Source organism: Petaurus breviceps, unplaced genomic scaffold, assembly GCF_028583685.1.
Source record: "Petaurus breviceps papuanus isolate PSGF00001 unplaced genomic scaffold, PetGlider_PUasm1.0 90887, whole genome shotgun sequence".
NCBI lineage: Eukaryota > Metazoa > Chordata > Mammalia > Diprotodontia > Petauridae > Petaurus > Petaurus breviceps.
The window spans coordinates 1,734,433-1,750,712 of NW_027187370.1; the positions used below are offsets into that span (position 1 = coordinate 1,734,433).

Here is a 16,280-nt window from a genome sequence, read left to right on the forward strand (position 1 = left end):
GGTGGGTAATAAGGGGGCATGGGCCAAGTCTTATCTAATTTTTTTAACCTCACATCACCTGGCATGGTGCTCAGTGCAGATCTGTGACTGGGGATTGAGAAGTTTACTTCTTCAGCTGCCTACATCCTAGGCAGTGCCACCACCAGCCACTGTGGTGCCCCGCAACAAGGCAAACCTGGGAACTCACTGTGGGCAGGACTGGGCTTTGGAGTCCCAGAATTCTCAGTTAACCGCCAGGTACTATATATCTGCCTCACCTGGCCCCACTCACTTCACTAGAAAACTTACTCAGGGGATCACCTTTTGGTGGAAGTGGAGATAGAGTTGGATGATCTGAAATAGGGAGACCATGCCCTTTGCACAGTCCAGATTCCAGTTTCCATCCCACTGTGACAACTCTCAGCAAGCAGCGTGTAGCTGAGAACAAAAGGAGAAGTATAACTTGCTACTTCTAGAAGTTGGTGTGGGGAGTGAGTGGGAATGAGTGAGCAGCAGTTCAGTTTGATCTGCCCTTTGCCTGGTTGGCTCTTGGCCCAGTGGATTTTCTGGCCCCATTGCAAGGTCATTGTCCTCTCAGCTCTGTTTACCTTGTATCTGCACCACAAAGGCCTGGAGGAGGGCCAGTGTGACTATAAGGAGGACTAGTCCATAACCAGGGCTATTTGACTAGGTCTCTGAAAGGTCTATGCTGCTAGAGCTCTCCATACTTCAACTAATGTCTGGCCCTTACCTATGTGATTCAGCTTTCATTTGTTCATGGCATTGTTATCCTTCCCCTAAACCTCTCTTCTAGGGTTCTTTGCCCCCTTCCCTCTGTCCCTCTTCCTTTTCCTGCTTTCTTTCTTTCCCAGGGGTCTTGTCTTCCCTTACCCTCTTATTCCCTTTTCCTAGCCCATCCAGCACCCTTGTAATTGTGGTATTGTCTCTTTTCCTTTTAACCTTGGTGTCCTACTGACCTGTATGATTCATCTAATACTCCCATCAGATTTCCCTGCTTAAACTACCCCATCTTACCCCCTGTTTCACTTCCACCCTAGTCCAAATGGACCAGAACTTCTTGCCCTGCTTCCTAAGATCAAGAAAAAGGGACGAATAATGAATGCCCTTCAGATTCCTATCCCCTTGAGTTGTGTGTAGGGGTGAGGGTTTGAATAATTTTCCAAATTTGACAGATGTCAAAAAACGTGAACATTTCCATATGCAAAGAACAGAAAAAAAAGATTACATTTGAAATCAAACCTATTATAGCTTGTATTTTAAAAAATGAGTATGTATATGTGTGTATTTGTATATGTTTGTATAAAATTCATCATTTTAGTTTTGGAACTGTCATCCTTTTCTCCTGAACCCCGTTTTCTTTTGTGCATTTAAAAAATACTTCAATGAGCTTCCTTTCTTCCTTATTTTTAGTATCATTATTAATAGTCCCACTCTTTCCCTCTCTTCCTTTAAAAACAACAAATAGTCCTTGGATAACACATAATCATAGTCAAGCAAAACAGGTTCATGTATTGGTTGTGTCTGGAAATTTATGTCTCAATCTACTCCAGTCTCCTACCTCTGTGGTAGTGTGCTACCAGTTACTGATCAGTCCTCTGGAGTCATGGCTGGTAATTGTTTTGACCAGAATTCTTGTTTTTCAGATCTGCTTTTCTTAACTATCATAGTTATGGTAGAAATTGTTTTTCTGGTTCTGCTCTCTTCACTCTGCATTAGAGCATAGAAATCGCCCCAGATTTCTCTGAATCCATTCCTTTATAATTCCTTAGAGTCAGTAATCCATAACATTAACTGTCATTTATTCATCCATTTCCCAATTAGTGGACACCCACTTTAAACCAAATTCCACAAGTGGATCATTTGTGTTTTATAGCAACAAAGGTTACCATAAATACTTTTATTTATTTATTTATTTTTTAAAAAAGCAGTCGGGGTTAAGTAACTTTCTCAAAGTTACACAGCCAGTTATTTCTGGGTGTGGTTCTAAGTATCTAAGCCCAGATTTGATCCCCAGGTCATCCCGACACTGGAACCGGTGCTCTTACTTGCTGAGCCACCTGGCCACCCCTAACCATAAATATTTTTAGACATCCATGTCCTTTATCTCCTTTTTTTGATTTCTTTATTGTGTAAACCTCAGTGTCCACTTGAGTTTAAAGGCTGAAATGGGGCCTGGGTCCCTGCCCAGGTTGCTTCTGCCCATATCCAACTGCTATTTAAATTTTAAAAAATAATAATAAACTGAATAAAAAGTTACATACAAAAGAAGGAAGGAGGTCATGAAGCCATGAACTTATTGTCTTTTGCATTTTAACAAAGAAACAAATTAACAGCCAATAAACACCATATTTACTTTTGTCCTCATCCCCTCCACCTAAAGATCCCTTACCTAAGGTTTAGTTTAATCTATCTTTTTTTTTTTTTTTTTGCCTTTTTGGAGGGCAATTGGGATTAAGTAACTGAGGCCGGAACCAAACTCTGGTCCTCCTGATTCTGGGGCCAGCACTTTACTCACTGCGCCACCTAGCTGCCCTGTTTTATCTATTTTTTGTTCTGGTTCGGTGTCATTAGTCCTTTTCATGTGTTTTGTTCTTCATATTTAGCATTTTATGGTAAAATAATCCATTATGTTCACATAGTATTATTGATTCAGCCATTTTCCAATAGATGGACACACCGATTCTTTCCATTTTTCCCCCACCATCAGAAATAAAACAGCGAAATTTCCAAATGTATTGCAAGTAAAATAACAAAATGAATCTATTTTACATAGGTTCTTTTTTTATCTTCATGCTATATTTAGTATAAGCCAGCATTGGAAGTTAGTCCCAAAGATCAGCCCCACCCAACAAATGGAGGAGGGGCCTCATTTGACCAGTGTGTAACCTGGGGAAGTTTCATTTTTCTTTCTGGGCCTCCTAGAGACAGGAGCTGGCCAGGATCCGTGCTAGACCTTTCAGAGTGAACAAATTTCTGGAGCACGACTACTGAGTAGTAGCCCACTGGTAAACTCTTGAGGCACAATGGGATGCAGGGAGGCAACATCAGTAAGTTAAGGAATTGGCCGTCTGGTCCCCTTAATAGGGACTGTTAAAATGATTCCTGGTGTCCTTGGGGTCATGGAATTAGAAAGATATCTTAGTGATTCCTAGAAATTTGACTGCAGCAAATACAAATTGGAAGGGACATGTTGGAAGTGACTTTTGGGATAGCTCACAAGAATGGAGATTAGGATGCAAGGAGGAAAGGCCACCCATGCAGGGTTCCAATGACCAGGAGAAGGAGGTGACTAATAATAATGGCAAACATTTTTACAGCACTTTACATGTTTTATAGATAAGGAAGCCAAGACCCAGTAAAGTAAGTGATTTGTTCATAGTCACAACTACTAAGTATCCGAGGTAAGTTTCAAGCCCAGATCTCTTCTGACAACCAAGTCCAATCCTCTTCCCTACATGTCTCTCACTGAACAATAGGCCCTACGAGGCTGTTGTAGTTGTTGGAAAGTGGCCCAGATGGAACAGGATTCAGGGAATTAGGAGAGTCCTGAGCCATGGAGGACAGCAGAAGAATCAAGGGTAGATTATCTGAGTGGAGGGAAGGAGGCCAAGAAAGGGAGGGAATGCCAGATCCCCTAAGGGGAACAAATCCATATCCTGGAGAACTGGAAGGACAGGGACAGCTGGGAGGAGCAGACTTCATTCTGAGGATCTCTTTATTTAATTATTGGCCAAGGGAACATTTTCTGAAATTGGGGGCCTCTGTTTGTAAATCTTGACTTTTAGGGATAGAAAAAGAGATCTCCATTCCCAGCTCCTTGCTTTTCTTTCTTTGCCATCCTTTCACTTTCAGTTTCTTTTAAGGAACTACCTTTATTGTCATCTCTACAGTAAAGGATATCCAAAGGTTGGTCAAACATTCCATGTAAGCCTATAGGCCAAATTGGGAAGGGGAGGGGAATAAGCATTTATATGGAGCCTACTACCTGCCAGGCACCTTGATAAGTGCTTTATTATCTCATTTGAGCCTCACAACAACTCTATGAAGTAGGTACTGCTATGATTCTCATTTTACAGTTGAGGAAATAGGTGAAGTGATTTACTCAGGGTCACACAGCTAGTAAGTGTCTGAGGCTAGATTTGAACTCAGGTCTTTCTGACCCCAGACTCAGCATTCCTACCTGCCTAGGGGCATTTTTCTCTTGCAGTGCAGTTTCCCTGGGACTTCTCAAATACCCTTGCTATTCCCCAACAGTTGCCTCACAGACAATGTCTTCCATATTTGAGATGGTCACTAGAAATGTGGTCGAGCAGCTGAATCAGAAAGGAGACCTAATTCCCCTCGATAGCCTCAGTGATGTAGACGGACGGATTCCACTATTGCTCTCTCGTGCAAAAAAGAAAGTGCTTTCTCCCTTTCTTTAAACCTCAGTATTGGAAGCCAGAGAGGACTTACTGTGGATGACCTTCTGGAGGTCTCTGATGAGCTGGATTGTGTCTCCACAGGTTAGTATGATGTGGGTGACAGGACAGGGATGGGATGCTGAGACCAGTCTGAGCTGACAGCCAGGCAATGGTTTAAGATAAAAGTGAGGTGGTCCCTACTTGCCAGGGATGTCACTTTTTGCTGGGGAATGTGACACGTAAATATAAATATATACAAAATACACACAAAGTGAATACTTGGGGAGAAGGGGCACTAGTAAGAGGACCAGGAAAGACCTGGAAAAGGTAGGATTTGAGATGAATCTTAAAGGAAACCAGGGATTCCAAGAGGTAAAGGTGAAGAGACGGTGCATTCCAGGTGTGGGGAAACAGCCAATGGAAAGGCATAGAGATGGGACCTGTTGGAGAGAGATAGAGGAGAGTGGTCATGGCCAAGAATTATTATGGTAGGGTATATTTTGATATGAGAAAAATCAATATATGAAAATCCAAGCTTATCCCCAAATCTGACTTGAAAATAAATTAATAATAATAATAATAGCCAACATTTCTATGGCATCTACTTTGTGCCAGGTACCGAGCTAATAAGCCCTTCACAATTATTATCTCATTTGATCCTCACAACAACCCTGGGAAGTAGGTGCCATTAAAAAAGGTGCTTTTAGAATAAGATGATTTCCACCTGAACCTAAGAGTTCATGTGGCCACGTAGCCTGTACCTGGAGATCTCCAGTGAGGACAGACTTATGCCCTCCACTGATGGCCTGTTCTACTGGAGGATAGCTCTGATTGTTTGGAAGCTTTTCCTTGTATTGAGCCCAAATCTGCCTCTGCAACATGTACCCAATTTGTGGTTCTGCCATTTTTGGGACCAAGCAGGACGAGGCTATTCCCTCTTTCATAAGACTAAGCTTCAAATACCCCAAAACTATATTTTCCTTTCTAGCTAAGTCTTCTCTAGGCAAAACTTTCCCCAACTTTCTTCAAATGAACCTCACAATAAAATTTCTAATCCTTTCCCCCTCCTGGTCACATTTCCCAGGGTACAACCCGGTTTATCAATATCTTTTCTAAAATGGGATGACCTGGAGAGAATACAATACAGTTTGACTAGGATAGGGCACAACTAAGCTACCTTCTCATGCTTTGAACCCTGTACCTTTTTTAATGCAGGCTAAGGTCGCATCTGTTTTTGAGGGATTGCTTTGTCATGTTATTGACTCCTACCCAGCTGAACCAATTTCCCCAGATAATTTTCATGTAAGCTTGTCTAGCTGGACCTATAATAATGGAACTGATTTTTTTGTATCTAAATGTAGAACATAAATTAAATAAGAAGTAATATTTACAGTTAAGTAAATTTTCTTAGATTCAGATCAATGTTCTGGTCTGCTGAGATCAAAACAATTGAGGAAAGAATTAGATGCAGATACTCGTGTAAGAATTATTGGATTCTTCATTTAACAAAAAGAATTCATGTTAAAATAGCTCCTATAATGTATTTTTAAGCGTTTTGTTATAGATTTACCTCCTAACTAGTTTGCTTGCCATAGGTCATGGTCTTCTCAAAGCCATTCTTCACACATTTGCCAAGAAGGGCTTTCTAAGGCACGTCTTATTATATTACTCCCCTGCTTGAAACCCTTTGGTGGGTTCCTACCGTCAACAGGAAAAATCCAGATGCCCAGCTTTGAAGACTCTCCACAGTTTGGCTCAAACTAACCTCCTTCCCTCCCTTCATCCTTCCCTCCCTTTCTTCTTTCCTCCCTCTCTTTCTCTCCTTTCATTCTTTCTTTTTATTTATTTTTTAATTGTTTTTAATGCTTTATTAACTTCTGATTTACATCATTCGTTTCCGCCAGATTTTGAGTTACAAATTTTCTCCCCGTTTTTCCCCACCCACCACCCCAAAATTTTTCTTTCTTTCTTTCTTTCTTTCTTTCTTTCTTTCTTTCTTTCTTTCTTTCTTTCTTTCTTTCTTTCTTTCTTTCTTTCTTTCTTTCTTTCTTTCTTTCTTTCTTTCTCTTCCTTCCTTCCTTCCTTCCTTCCTTCCTTCCTTCCTTCCTTCCTTCCTTCCTTCCTTCCTTTCCTTCTTTCTTTCTTCCTCTTTCTTTTTTTTTTTTTAAGCAATTGGGGTTAAGTAATTTGCTCAAGGTTACACGGCCAGTTGCCAAGTATCTGAGGCTGGAACTGATTCTAGGTCTCCTGACACTGGGGCTGGCACTCTTACTCACTGCATCACCTGGCCACCCCATGTTGCACAATGATTTGCCAGTTCTTCTCACTTCACTTTGCATCAGTTCATATAGGTCTTATCATGTTTTTCTGAAACCACCTCCTCATCATTTCTATCATATGCCACAACTTGTTCAGCCATTCCCCAACTGATGAACATCCCCTCAATTTCAAATTTTTTTGCTACCACAAAAAGAGCTACTACAAATATTTTTATACATATAGGTCTTTTTCCTTTTTCTTTGATCTCTTTGGGACCAAAGTAGTGGTATTGCTGAATCAAAGGGTATGCACAGTCAAACTAACCTCTCCAGCCTCATTTAACATCAGCCACCTTCACACACTCTTATTTTAGCCAAACTGGACTGCTAGCTGTTTCATCAAATGTAAAAATAATTTTTTTTCTCCATACTTGAAATCCACTCCTTCTTCATCTTTGCCATTCAAATCCTTACCTTACTTCTCTGCTCAGCTCAGGGACCACTTGGTTCCTTCTAGCCCGTGGATTGACTCTATGACTCTTTAGGCACTCACATAATTCCATTCATCCACACCGCGTGCCCCGCTCCCCTCTCCCCCCAATCTCCAGGTATCCTGGAGGGAATAAGAAGTTAACCTGGCAAGTGAGCATTCTTGGGAAAGTAGGAATGTAGAAGAAAGAGGCTGTTTCAGTTGATATTTTCTGGGAAAAGGATAATGGCTATCTCTTGGTTCATCGGAAGCCTATAATCTCTGCTTTCTCTTTCCTTTTTTTCTCCAGAGATAAAAGAGAAAAAGAATTATAAGATTGAGGACAATGTGAAAATGAAGATGAATTTTTCATTAAATAGACCTGAAGTCACATCCTTAGATGGGGCAGCTGAGTTTTCTACAGAGTGTGACTTTAGGTATAAGCCCTTTGAGATCTCCTAGGAAAGGAAGGAGTCTTTGTCCCATCAGTGAGGCTGTGTCTTTGGAAAGGGAAAAGGGAGAGGCTGTTTTGGCTGGGACAGTGATCAGGAGTCTCTGCAGATTATATCATGGCTGCCCATCCCTATTCTTGCTATAAGATCTTTGCCCTGCTTTCTCCATAGGGCAAGTGCTACCAAGTGCATGCCTTGAGGACACAACACATTTCACTGTGGATAACTGCTAGCCACATCTCAGGGGAGCCCTGACAGCTTGGGAGTATGAAACCTCCAGCTGATAGGACAGCTGCAGGGCCTGCAAAACCATCCCAAGTGTTCAAACTGGAATTGTAAGAGGCTCTTGCTTATTGGGAAAGGAATGGGAACCCCATTCTACTTTTCTTCTGTGTTGACTCTCAGAGTGGGCCAGGCTGGGTCTAGCTAGATCTATGCCCAAATCTGGAGTTGCTCCAGAAATGGCTTCGTTGGCCCTGATGTTCTAGAAAACCTCAGGTGAAGGAAAGTCCTCAGATTGCCTTACTCCTCTAACTAGACATCTGTTACCCTGGGCTCCTCTGCCTTCAGTATTTAGCCTGGACCCAAAGAGGACTCCCAAAGGGGTCCTTGGCAATCCCTTATGCCTCTTCCTTCTCAAAAGCTAAATTAGTTCCTAGGGTAAGTGGTTTCCTGGATTGTGGAGTGACACTAGTGAGTCAGGGATTGTTCTGGAGGTGGACCTCTCTCAACTCACACTCTGCCTGGTTGTCTCATTCTCTAGGAAGCTGAAGAAAGAGCAGCCTTCTCTTTTGGAGGCATTAAAGAAAACAGGAGAAAATCTGTATATGGTGATAGAAACTGTGGAGCTGTCCGAGGAACAAAAAGTACAGAGAAAATATTTAATGGGCACTTTGTTCCAATTCCCAATGGGGAAACCAGGTTAGAATCCTGGTGGAAGCGGGGTTGGGAGTGTGGGGGAGGATGACAAATGACTCTGGTCTGCAGCATCCAGGGACCTTCAATTGCCATCATGCCCTGCCCTCTGTCTCACTCTGACTCTGCAAACATTACCCGGTACTGTCTTATCTGCTTCCTTTTAATCTTCATTTCTCATCCTAGGGACACATCAGTCTCAACAGTGCTATCACCCCCCTTTCTGGGAGTGTCCTTGCCTTCAAATTAAACCTGCTAGTCTTTAATGAGAAGAGTTGTAGTAAGTAAAAGTTGTCAGAGGGGTCTTAGTGCCACCTTATAGGCTCTGATCAAGGGTGAGAGATTTGGAGCACAGGCAGTCTAGGTTACAGCTGACATGGGGATCAGATGGGAGGGGGATGGTGGGGAAGGAGAGGGGGTGGGTCTTTAGGATTCTGGTTTTGATTCTGATCTGGACTCTCCAGCATTGTGCCCCACAAATTACCAGTGACCACTATGGAATCTACCCCAGCCTTTTCAATATAAAGCTACAGATGGCTTTTCTAGGACTCTTTCGGGGAAGGAAGCTCTGAGGAAACAATCCCCTTCCAGTCTGCCATTGAAAAGCAGCTATAGGGGAGGAGGATACACCACAGGAAGACCTGAGTTCAAATATTACCCTAGATCCTAATTAGCTGTGTGACCCTAGACAAATCATTTCACCTTGATGAGCCTTAGTTTCTTCATCAGCAAGATGAATCGTAGGGGCATAATGTATATTTGATTGCATGTTGCCTCCTCCATTAAATTGTAAGCCCCTTGAGGGCAGGGGCTTGTCTTTTGCCTCTTTTTTTGTATCCCTAGTGCCTGGTACGTATTAGGTGCTTAACAAATATTTATTGGTTGATTGATCACCAAAAGCAAGTGTATCACAAATATGAACTATTCTTGTTTTCTGTCTCTCTAGGAATTTCTCATTCTAATGATGAAAATTCCTTTCCTTTAGGTAAGTGCACCATTTGGACAGCTTCTCTACCTTTCTGACCACTTTCCTAGAAAGCCTAGACTGGAGGTGGGGAACCTATGGCCTTGAGACCCCATGTGACCCTCTAGGTCCTCAAATGTGGCCCTTTGATTAAATCCAAACTTCACAAATCTGTTCTGTATTTTATTTGATACAGTGGGGATGGATTCCAGTCAGGGATGGGTTGGCCTAGACCAGGGATGGGGAACTGTATGACCCTTTGACTGAATCCAAATTTCACAGGACAAATCCTCTTACTACAAGGATTTGCTCTGTAAAATTAACTCAGTCAAAAGGCCACACCCAAGGACCTAGAAGGCCACATATGGCCTTGAAGCCACAGGTTCCCCACCCCTGGTAGAGAGATGCTGAACAAGTCTCAAAAATTCTATGACTCCTTAAAGATAAGACTTGACCCATACAACACAACAACAAAAAGATTCAATAAAGCTACTGTGCACAAGGGCTAAGGTGGATACAATTTAGGTAAGATTTAGTCCCTACTGTTATGTCTCACCCTCTGTGGCCATTATTCTTTTTTTTTTTTGTTACAGAAAGTGATAACGCCTCCAGATCAGATAAGAACTAAGTCTACTAGTTATTGAAGGAAGTTGGGCTTCAAACCTCAAAAGGGTCATCAGTGACTCCTGCAATCCAGGGGTGGGGGAGGAAGTCTGAGATCAATATCCCACCCATACCCATGGTTCTTAATTTTTATCATATCATGGACTTGTCAGGTGGAGTTTATGGACTCCTCTTCAGAATAATATTTTAAAATGCATTAAATAATATGAATAGGATTGCAAAGAAAACCAATTATACATTGCAATTCATGATCAAAATATTTCTTAAAAATCAAAAAAGTTCATGGACTCCAAGTTAAGAACCTGTGGTAGTTGTGTCCTAGTTAGGGTGCTCAACTTGGAGTCAGGAAGACCTAGATTCAAATCTTGCATCAGAAACTTGGTGTGTGTCTCTAGGCAAGTTGCTTAACCTCTCTGGGCCTCAGTGTCCTTATCTATAAAATGAGAGGTTTGGGCTTTGCCTCTAGGGTCCTTTCAGGCTCTGAATCTGTAATGCAATGATAAATCAAGCAATCAAAGGGCTGAAGAGATGAATCTGCCTGAGGCCCCAAGAAGAAAGCTACGTGAGGGTCTTAGGAAAGGGGCAGGCAGGTAGGCTGGCCAGTGCAAACTGTTCTTTTTCTCTGAATTTAGGAGGGCAGACTGAGCCCCTGGAGAACTTCAGTGATCTGCAGGATAAGGTGAAGGACTTGAATTGGGAACTTCGAGATCTGACCCAAAGGGATCGGAAGGCTGTGTTGGACTTGCTTACGAGGCATCTGCAGGATGGGGCACTGGGGGAAGTGGAAGAAAAGGTGAGAGGCCCCCCTCCCACACTTACACACCCCAGCTTGACTAGAGAGGAAGGGTGAGCAGTAGGGCATGCTGACAATCTGCAGGTTGAATTTCAAAGAGCTGTTTTGTGGGGCAATTGAGAGGATCACAGAATCCTACCTTTGTTTCCCCTCATTCTCTTGACCACTAGGTAAATGTGACCTTTCTCATGGAAGAGCTAAGTGACCCTGAGGTCCCTCTCCTGAGCGTCCTGTTTAATGATTGTGGTAACTTCATGCTACAAAGAAGTGATGCCATACTGTACTTCCTTGAGGCACTGACAGGTGAGAAGAGGGTTGGGGTGGTATCTTGGGGGCAGTGGCTAGGTGGGGAGTCAGGCTGACATTTATTTGGGGGCAATTAAATAGAGCAGACTGTGCCTCCCACTGCATCTTTGAATAAGCTGTCATTTCACAGAGGTGAAGGGCACTACTATTTTCCTCTTCTGGCTGGCCTCCTGGAGGCTGACACCATCCCCCTCCCAACCCAGCCTAGATACCTTAGTGGTACATTCTGGACCTGGAGTTAGGAAGACCTGAGTTTGAATCCTGCCTCAGATACTTACTAATTGGGTGATCCTGGACAAGTCAGTTAACTTCTCTCAGCCTCAAAAAGCCTTTACCTTATAGGATTGTTGTGAGGATCAAATTATAAACCTTAAAGTGCTATATATTGTTGTTTCAGTCACGTCCAACTATTGGTGACCCAGTTTGGGGTTTTCTTGGCAAAGACATGCTAGTTGTTTGTCATTTCCTTCTCCAGTTAATTTTACAGATGAGCTGAGGCAAACGGGGTCAAGTGACTTGTACAGGGTCTTACAGCTACAAAGTGTCTGAGGCCAAGTTTGAACTCATGATGATGAGTCTTCTTAGATTCCAAACCCTGTGCTCTATCCACTGAGCCACGTAGTGGGCCCCTAAAGTGCTATGTAAATGCTACCTGTTGTTATTATGATCCCAGCTAGATGACTCCCCATCCAGCATTTCTGGGTGCCCTTCAAGAGTTTCTTTATGATGCCTCCCAGCCTGTGACCTAATCTGGGAAGCAAGACCCACACCCTTTTCTTCTTTGTCCACCTCTGCTCTCTGTCCACAGAACTAGAAGAGTTGTAGCAGAAGCTGCTTGGCTGTGGCTATGGAGGAGGGGCTCTTGTCTGAAGTGATGAAGTTGATGAGAAAGTCTGGGCCCCCTTGGGAAAGAACTCTGAGGCTGGGGGATAGGGAGGAGGCATGTGGAGAAAGAGCTGCTGCTGCTTTTTCAAATGAAAAAGGGGCACCCCAGCTTGGTCAGAGGGAGGACAACTCAGGCCCCAGCTCCTCCTGGCTGCATCTGTCTCCAGAGTGGGTATGGATAATGTAGGTGGGATTCTTGCATGGGTGCAGCCTCTGGAGTGGAGGGAGCTGAGAAGATGCAGAAAAAGGGGGAAGGGGGAGATAGAGGGTGGTGTCGGTGTCTTTAAATCTGGTGGGCATCATAGAACCTTCAAACTGGAAATGACCTAGAGTTGGTCATCTTAGTCTGACTATTACCTATATATAGCATAAATCCCTTTTTTCCCGGTGGAGGACATCCTAATGCAGACCTCCAAGAGCAGGCCAGCATCATTCTCTCTGAAGGCTGACTCAGTCACCCACTCCCTTGTGAGAATGTGTGACCCAGAGCACAAGCTAGACCTTAGTGTCACCTGGAACTCAGAGACATATCACTCACTCTGTGCCCTCTACACAGCCCTTTCTGTCCTGCTGCTGTTAGCTCAAGGTCCCAGTTCTGTCCTCTGATTTTGGTTTCCAGGGCTGGGTAATTTAAATCTCAGATCACCAGATTCTCAATCAAAATAGCTTCACATGATTTTATTCCAAGGAAGAAAGAAAATGACCAGAGACATGCAGTATTCTGTCTTTTTATGCTCATGTAAAGAAGCTGTGCCTCTTTCTCTGGGTTATTGGCCTCACTGACACACTTATTATCAGGTTCACATCCTGCTAATAAATTGATAAAGCTTAGAATTCTGTGCCTCAGTTTACCTTTGTTAAATTCCATTGAGACAACCAGAACAGAATCTTGTCTACGCATTCAGTGACCACTGAGATTTTTTTTTTTAAAGCAATTGGGGTTAAGTAACTTGCTCAAGGTTACACAGCCAGGTGTTTCTGGGTAGGTGCTAAGTATCAGAGCCTGGATTTGATCCCAGGTCATCCTGACTCTGGGGCGGGTGCTCTTACTCACTGAGCCACCTGGCCACCCCTAAGCAATTGGGGTTAAGTAACTTGCTACCTGGCCGCCCCAACCACTGAGATTTTGCTTAAAAGCCTCCTGCAAGAGGGAACCCCTTAGGCAGGCATGCAACAAGCATTTATTAAGTGCTTACCATATGCCAGGCACTGTGCTAAGCACTGGGAATACAGATACAAGCAAAACAGGACAGTGTCTGTGCTCAAAGAGCTTCCATTCTAAAGGGGGTGGACAATATACAAAAGGGAGCTAAGAAAGGTGGGGGTGAGCTACACACACAGAGGTGTGATGTTGAAGTTCAGAAAATCAGAAACACAGCCAGGTGGGAACTGAAGGTTGGACAATCCAAAATGGAGGTACTAAGAAGGATTCACCAATGGGAGACTAGGGTCCGGTATAGCATGGGAGGATGATGACCCAGGTGCTGAGGGAAATTCCTGGGTGAGACTTAAGCTGAGTCTGCTGTTTGAAAGTCTAGAAAGTCAGAAGCACAGACAGCTGGGGGAATACTAATTACTGCACCAGTCAGCCCATTCATTCTGCTTTGGGTCAGCTCCAATAGTTATGAAGTTTTTTCCATATCCATCCCACATCTGTCTTTCTAACTGCTACTCACTGTTCTTAGTTCTGTTGCCTAGGACCAATCAGAATGTACCAAATCCCTCTTCCATATAAATCAACAAGAATTTGTAAAGCACCTACTTTGTGTCAGGAATTGTGATATAGGTACCCTGTCCAAAATGAAACACTACCTGCCCTCAAGGAGTTTACAGTGGTGAGGTGGGGAGGGAGGTGTGTTGTGGAAAGAAAGCATATTCGTGTATTGCACAGTACTGGTAGTTATTTGCCAATTGATGAGTCTGGATCAGAACCAAGACCAGAATCTTAAAGATCTTACTTCTTTCTCCCCCTTTCCCCAATATGAAACCTATATGCAAAATAAATATAGGGTAACTTGGTGGGGAGGAGGAATTAGCAGCTGGAGGAAATAGGAAAGCCCTCAAGTCAGTGGCAAAGTAGATGGAGTACTGGACCTGAAGTCAGAAAGACCTGAGTTCAAATTTTACTTCAAATGCTAATTGCATGACCTTGAGCAAGTCACTTAACCTTTGCTTCAGTTTTCTTATCTGTAAAATGGGAATAATAATAGCACTTGTCTCCCAGAGTTGCTGTGAGTATCAAACAAGATACTCTTCAGAAAACTCTATGCAAACCTTAAAGCATTATATAAATACTACCTGCTATTATTATTGTTGTTATTATCTATTGTTATTAAGGAGGTGACATTTGAGCTGAACTCTGAAGGAAACTAAAGATTCTAAAAGGCCTATCAGTTCAGGCATGGGTATCAGCTGTATATTTGCTCTAAATTACCATTGTTTGGAGAAAAACAAATTAAAACAACTCTGAGGTACTACCTCACACTTATCATATCAGCTAACATGTTAGAAAAGAAAAATGACAAATGCTGGAGGGGATATGGAAAAATAGGGACACTGATGCACTGTTGATGGAACTGATCCAGCTGTCCTGGAAAACCATTTGAAACCATGTCCAAAGGGCTATAAAACTGTCCTTACCCTTTGACCCAGCAATATCACTACTAAGTTTGTATACCAAAGAGATCAATGAAAAAGAAGACTCACATGTACACAAATATTTATAGCAGCTCTTTTTGTGATGGCAAAGAATTGGAAACTGAGGGGATATCCAACAGTTAGGGAATGACTGTGGTTTATGATTATGATGGGATACTATTGAGCTGTAAGAAATGATGAGAGGGATGAGTTCAGAAAAACCAGGGGAGACTTCTTATGGACTGATGTGAAGTGAAGTGAGCAGAACTAGGACAGCATTGTACACAACAGCAATATTGTACTGACGATGAACTGTGAAAGACTTAGCTACTCTGATCAATACAACGATCCACAACAATTCCAAAGGATTCGTGATGAAAAATGTATCCACCTTCAGAGAGGCAACTGGTGGGCACTGAATGCAGCTTGAAACACGCACATTTTTGCTTTCTTTTTATTTCACACACACACAGAGTATTGTACTTCTTGCCTTCTCATTGGGTGGTGGAAGGGAGAAAGTTTGGAACTCAAAAAATTTTAAAATAAGAATAAAAAATAAAATGCAGCCTACTTTCATAATCCCATGACATTAATTTCCACTGTGGCTGGGAGGCAATGCACTTGCCCTCTCCTTGATGTTGGAAGTAGCCTCTGTAGAATGACTGGCCAGTCTCTCGGGGCCCTTCTAGCTCTGATAATCTATGATTCTGTGATTCTAATCTATGTCTTTGTTATTCCCTACATTGCTTCCCTTCCAGTAGGATCTAAACTCCTCAGTAGTGGGGATTGTTTCATTTTTTTTTGTCTAACAGTCTCTTGTCCACAGTAGGTGTTTAATGTTTGTTGAATTGAATATGTTGCCCTTCACTGAATGAGCCACTGAATTTCTTTCCAGAGCACAAAGCAGTAGGATTTTTCATCCAGCACTAGAATGAAATTTCAAAGCTTCTCTGAGTCTCCAGATTTCTCATACTATAGGTCACTGTTCCGCTGTTTTCACTGGAGCTGGGAGAAAAGAGAGTGAGGAATAAAAATAATTAGGGGAAAAGTAACAGGAGGGAATAGGAATGTCTCACCACACTTTTTTGAGTGATGAGTCTAGTTCAGAGCACCTGGGTGATGAACTAACAAACTGTCAAGGTAAATGGGGATAATCAGTCCTTACCACCAAAGGAACTGATGTCCTTGGTTCCACTTTTATTTGGTGATACTTGCAAAGCAACACATTCTGTAGCCAATATGTCCTAGTAAGAGTGACCCATGATTGTCTTTGCTCCATAATATTCACTAGGTTAGTTCCTCAGGGTCTACATCTCTTAGGCCAACATAAGGTACCATGCCCACGAAAAGAGAAGAAATGATAGTCTAATTATCTATTTCTCTTATTTGTACAGAAGGGAGAGTGGTTGGGAGACAATCTGATAGAGTTCTTCAATCATCCTGATGTGATTAATGGGTATGGGTCTTTGATTAGAGGTATCTCAAGGGCACCCCTTAGGGAGGTAGATATATGCATTGCCTCCTTACCAAGAGAACTCATTTGATGAGGCAACTTCACTATTTGTGGTCCTGTG

At 42.7% G+C, this 16,280-nt stretch overlaps 1 protein-coding gene across 1 annotated transcript; it reads left to right on the forward strand.

Annotated features, from left to right (window-relative positions):
* Nucleotides 1–109: 109 nt before the first annotated feature.
* Nucleotides 110–12,903, forward strand: GSDMB (gasdermin B). Its single transcript, XM_069074195.1, is given in 12 exon segments — nucleotides 110–4,358; nucleotides 4,360–4,440; nucleotides 4,442–4,505; nucleotides 7,441–7,618; nucleotides 8,346–8,490; nucleotides 8,492–8,503; nucleotides 8,684–8,777; nucleotides 9,444–9,482; nucleotides 10,718–10,878; nucleotides 11,049–11,181; nucleotides 11,993–12,005; nucleotides 12,441–12,903. Coding segments are annotated over 12 exon segments (1,245 nt in total). The 5' UTR covers nucleotides 110–4,268; the 3' UTR covers nucleotides 12,676–12,903.
* Nucleotides 12,904–16,280: the final 3,377 nt, after the last annotated feature.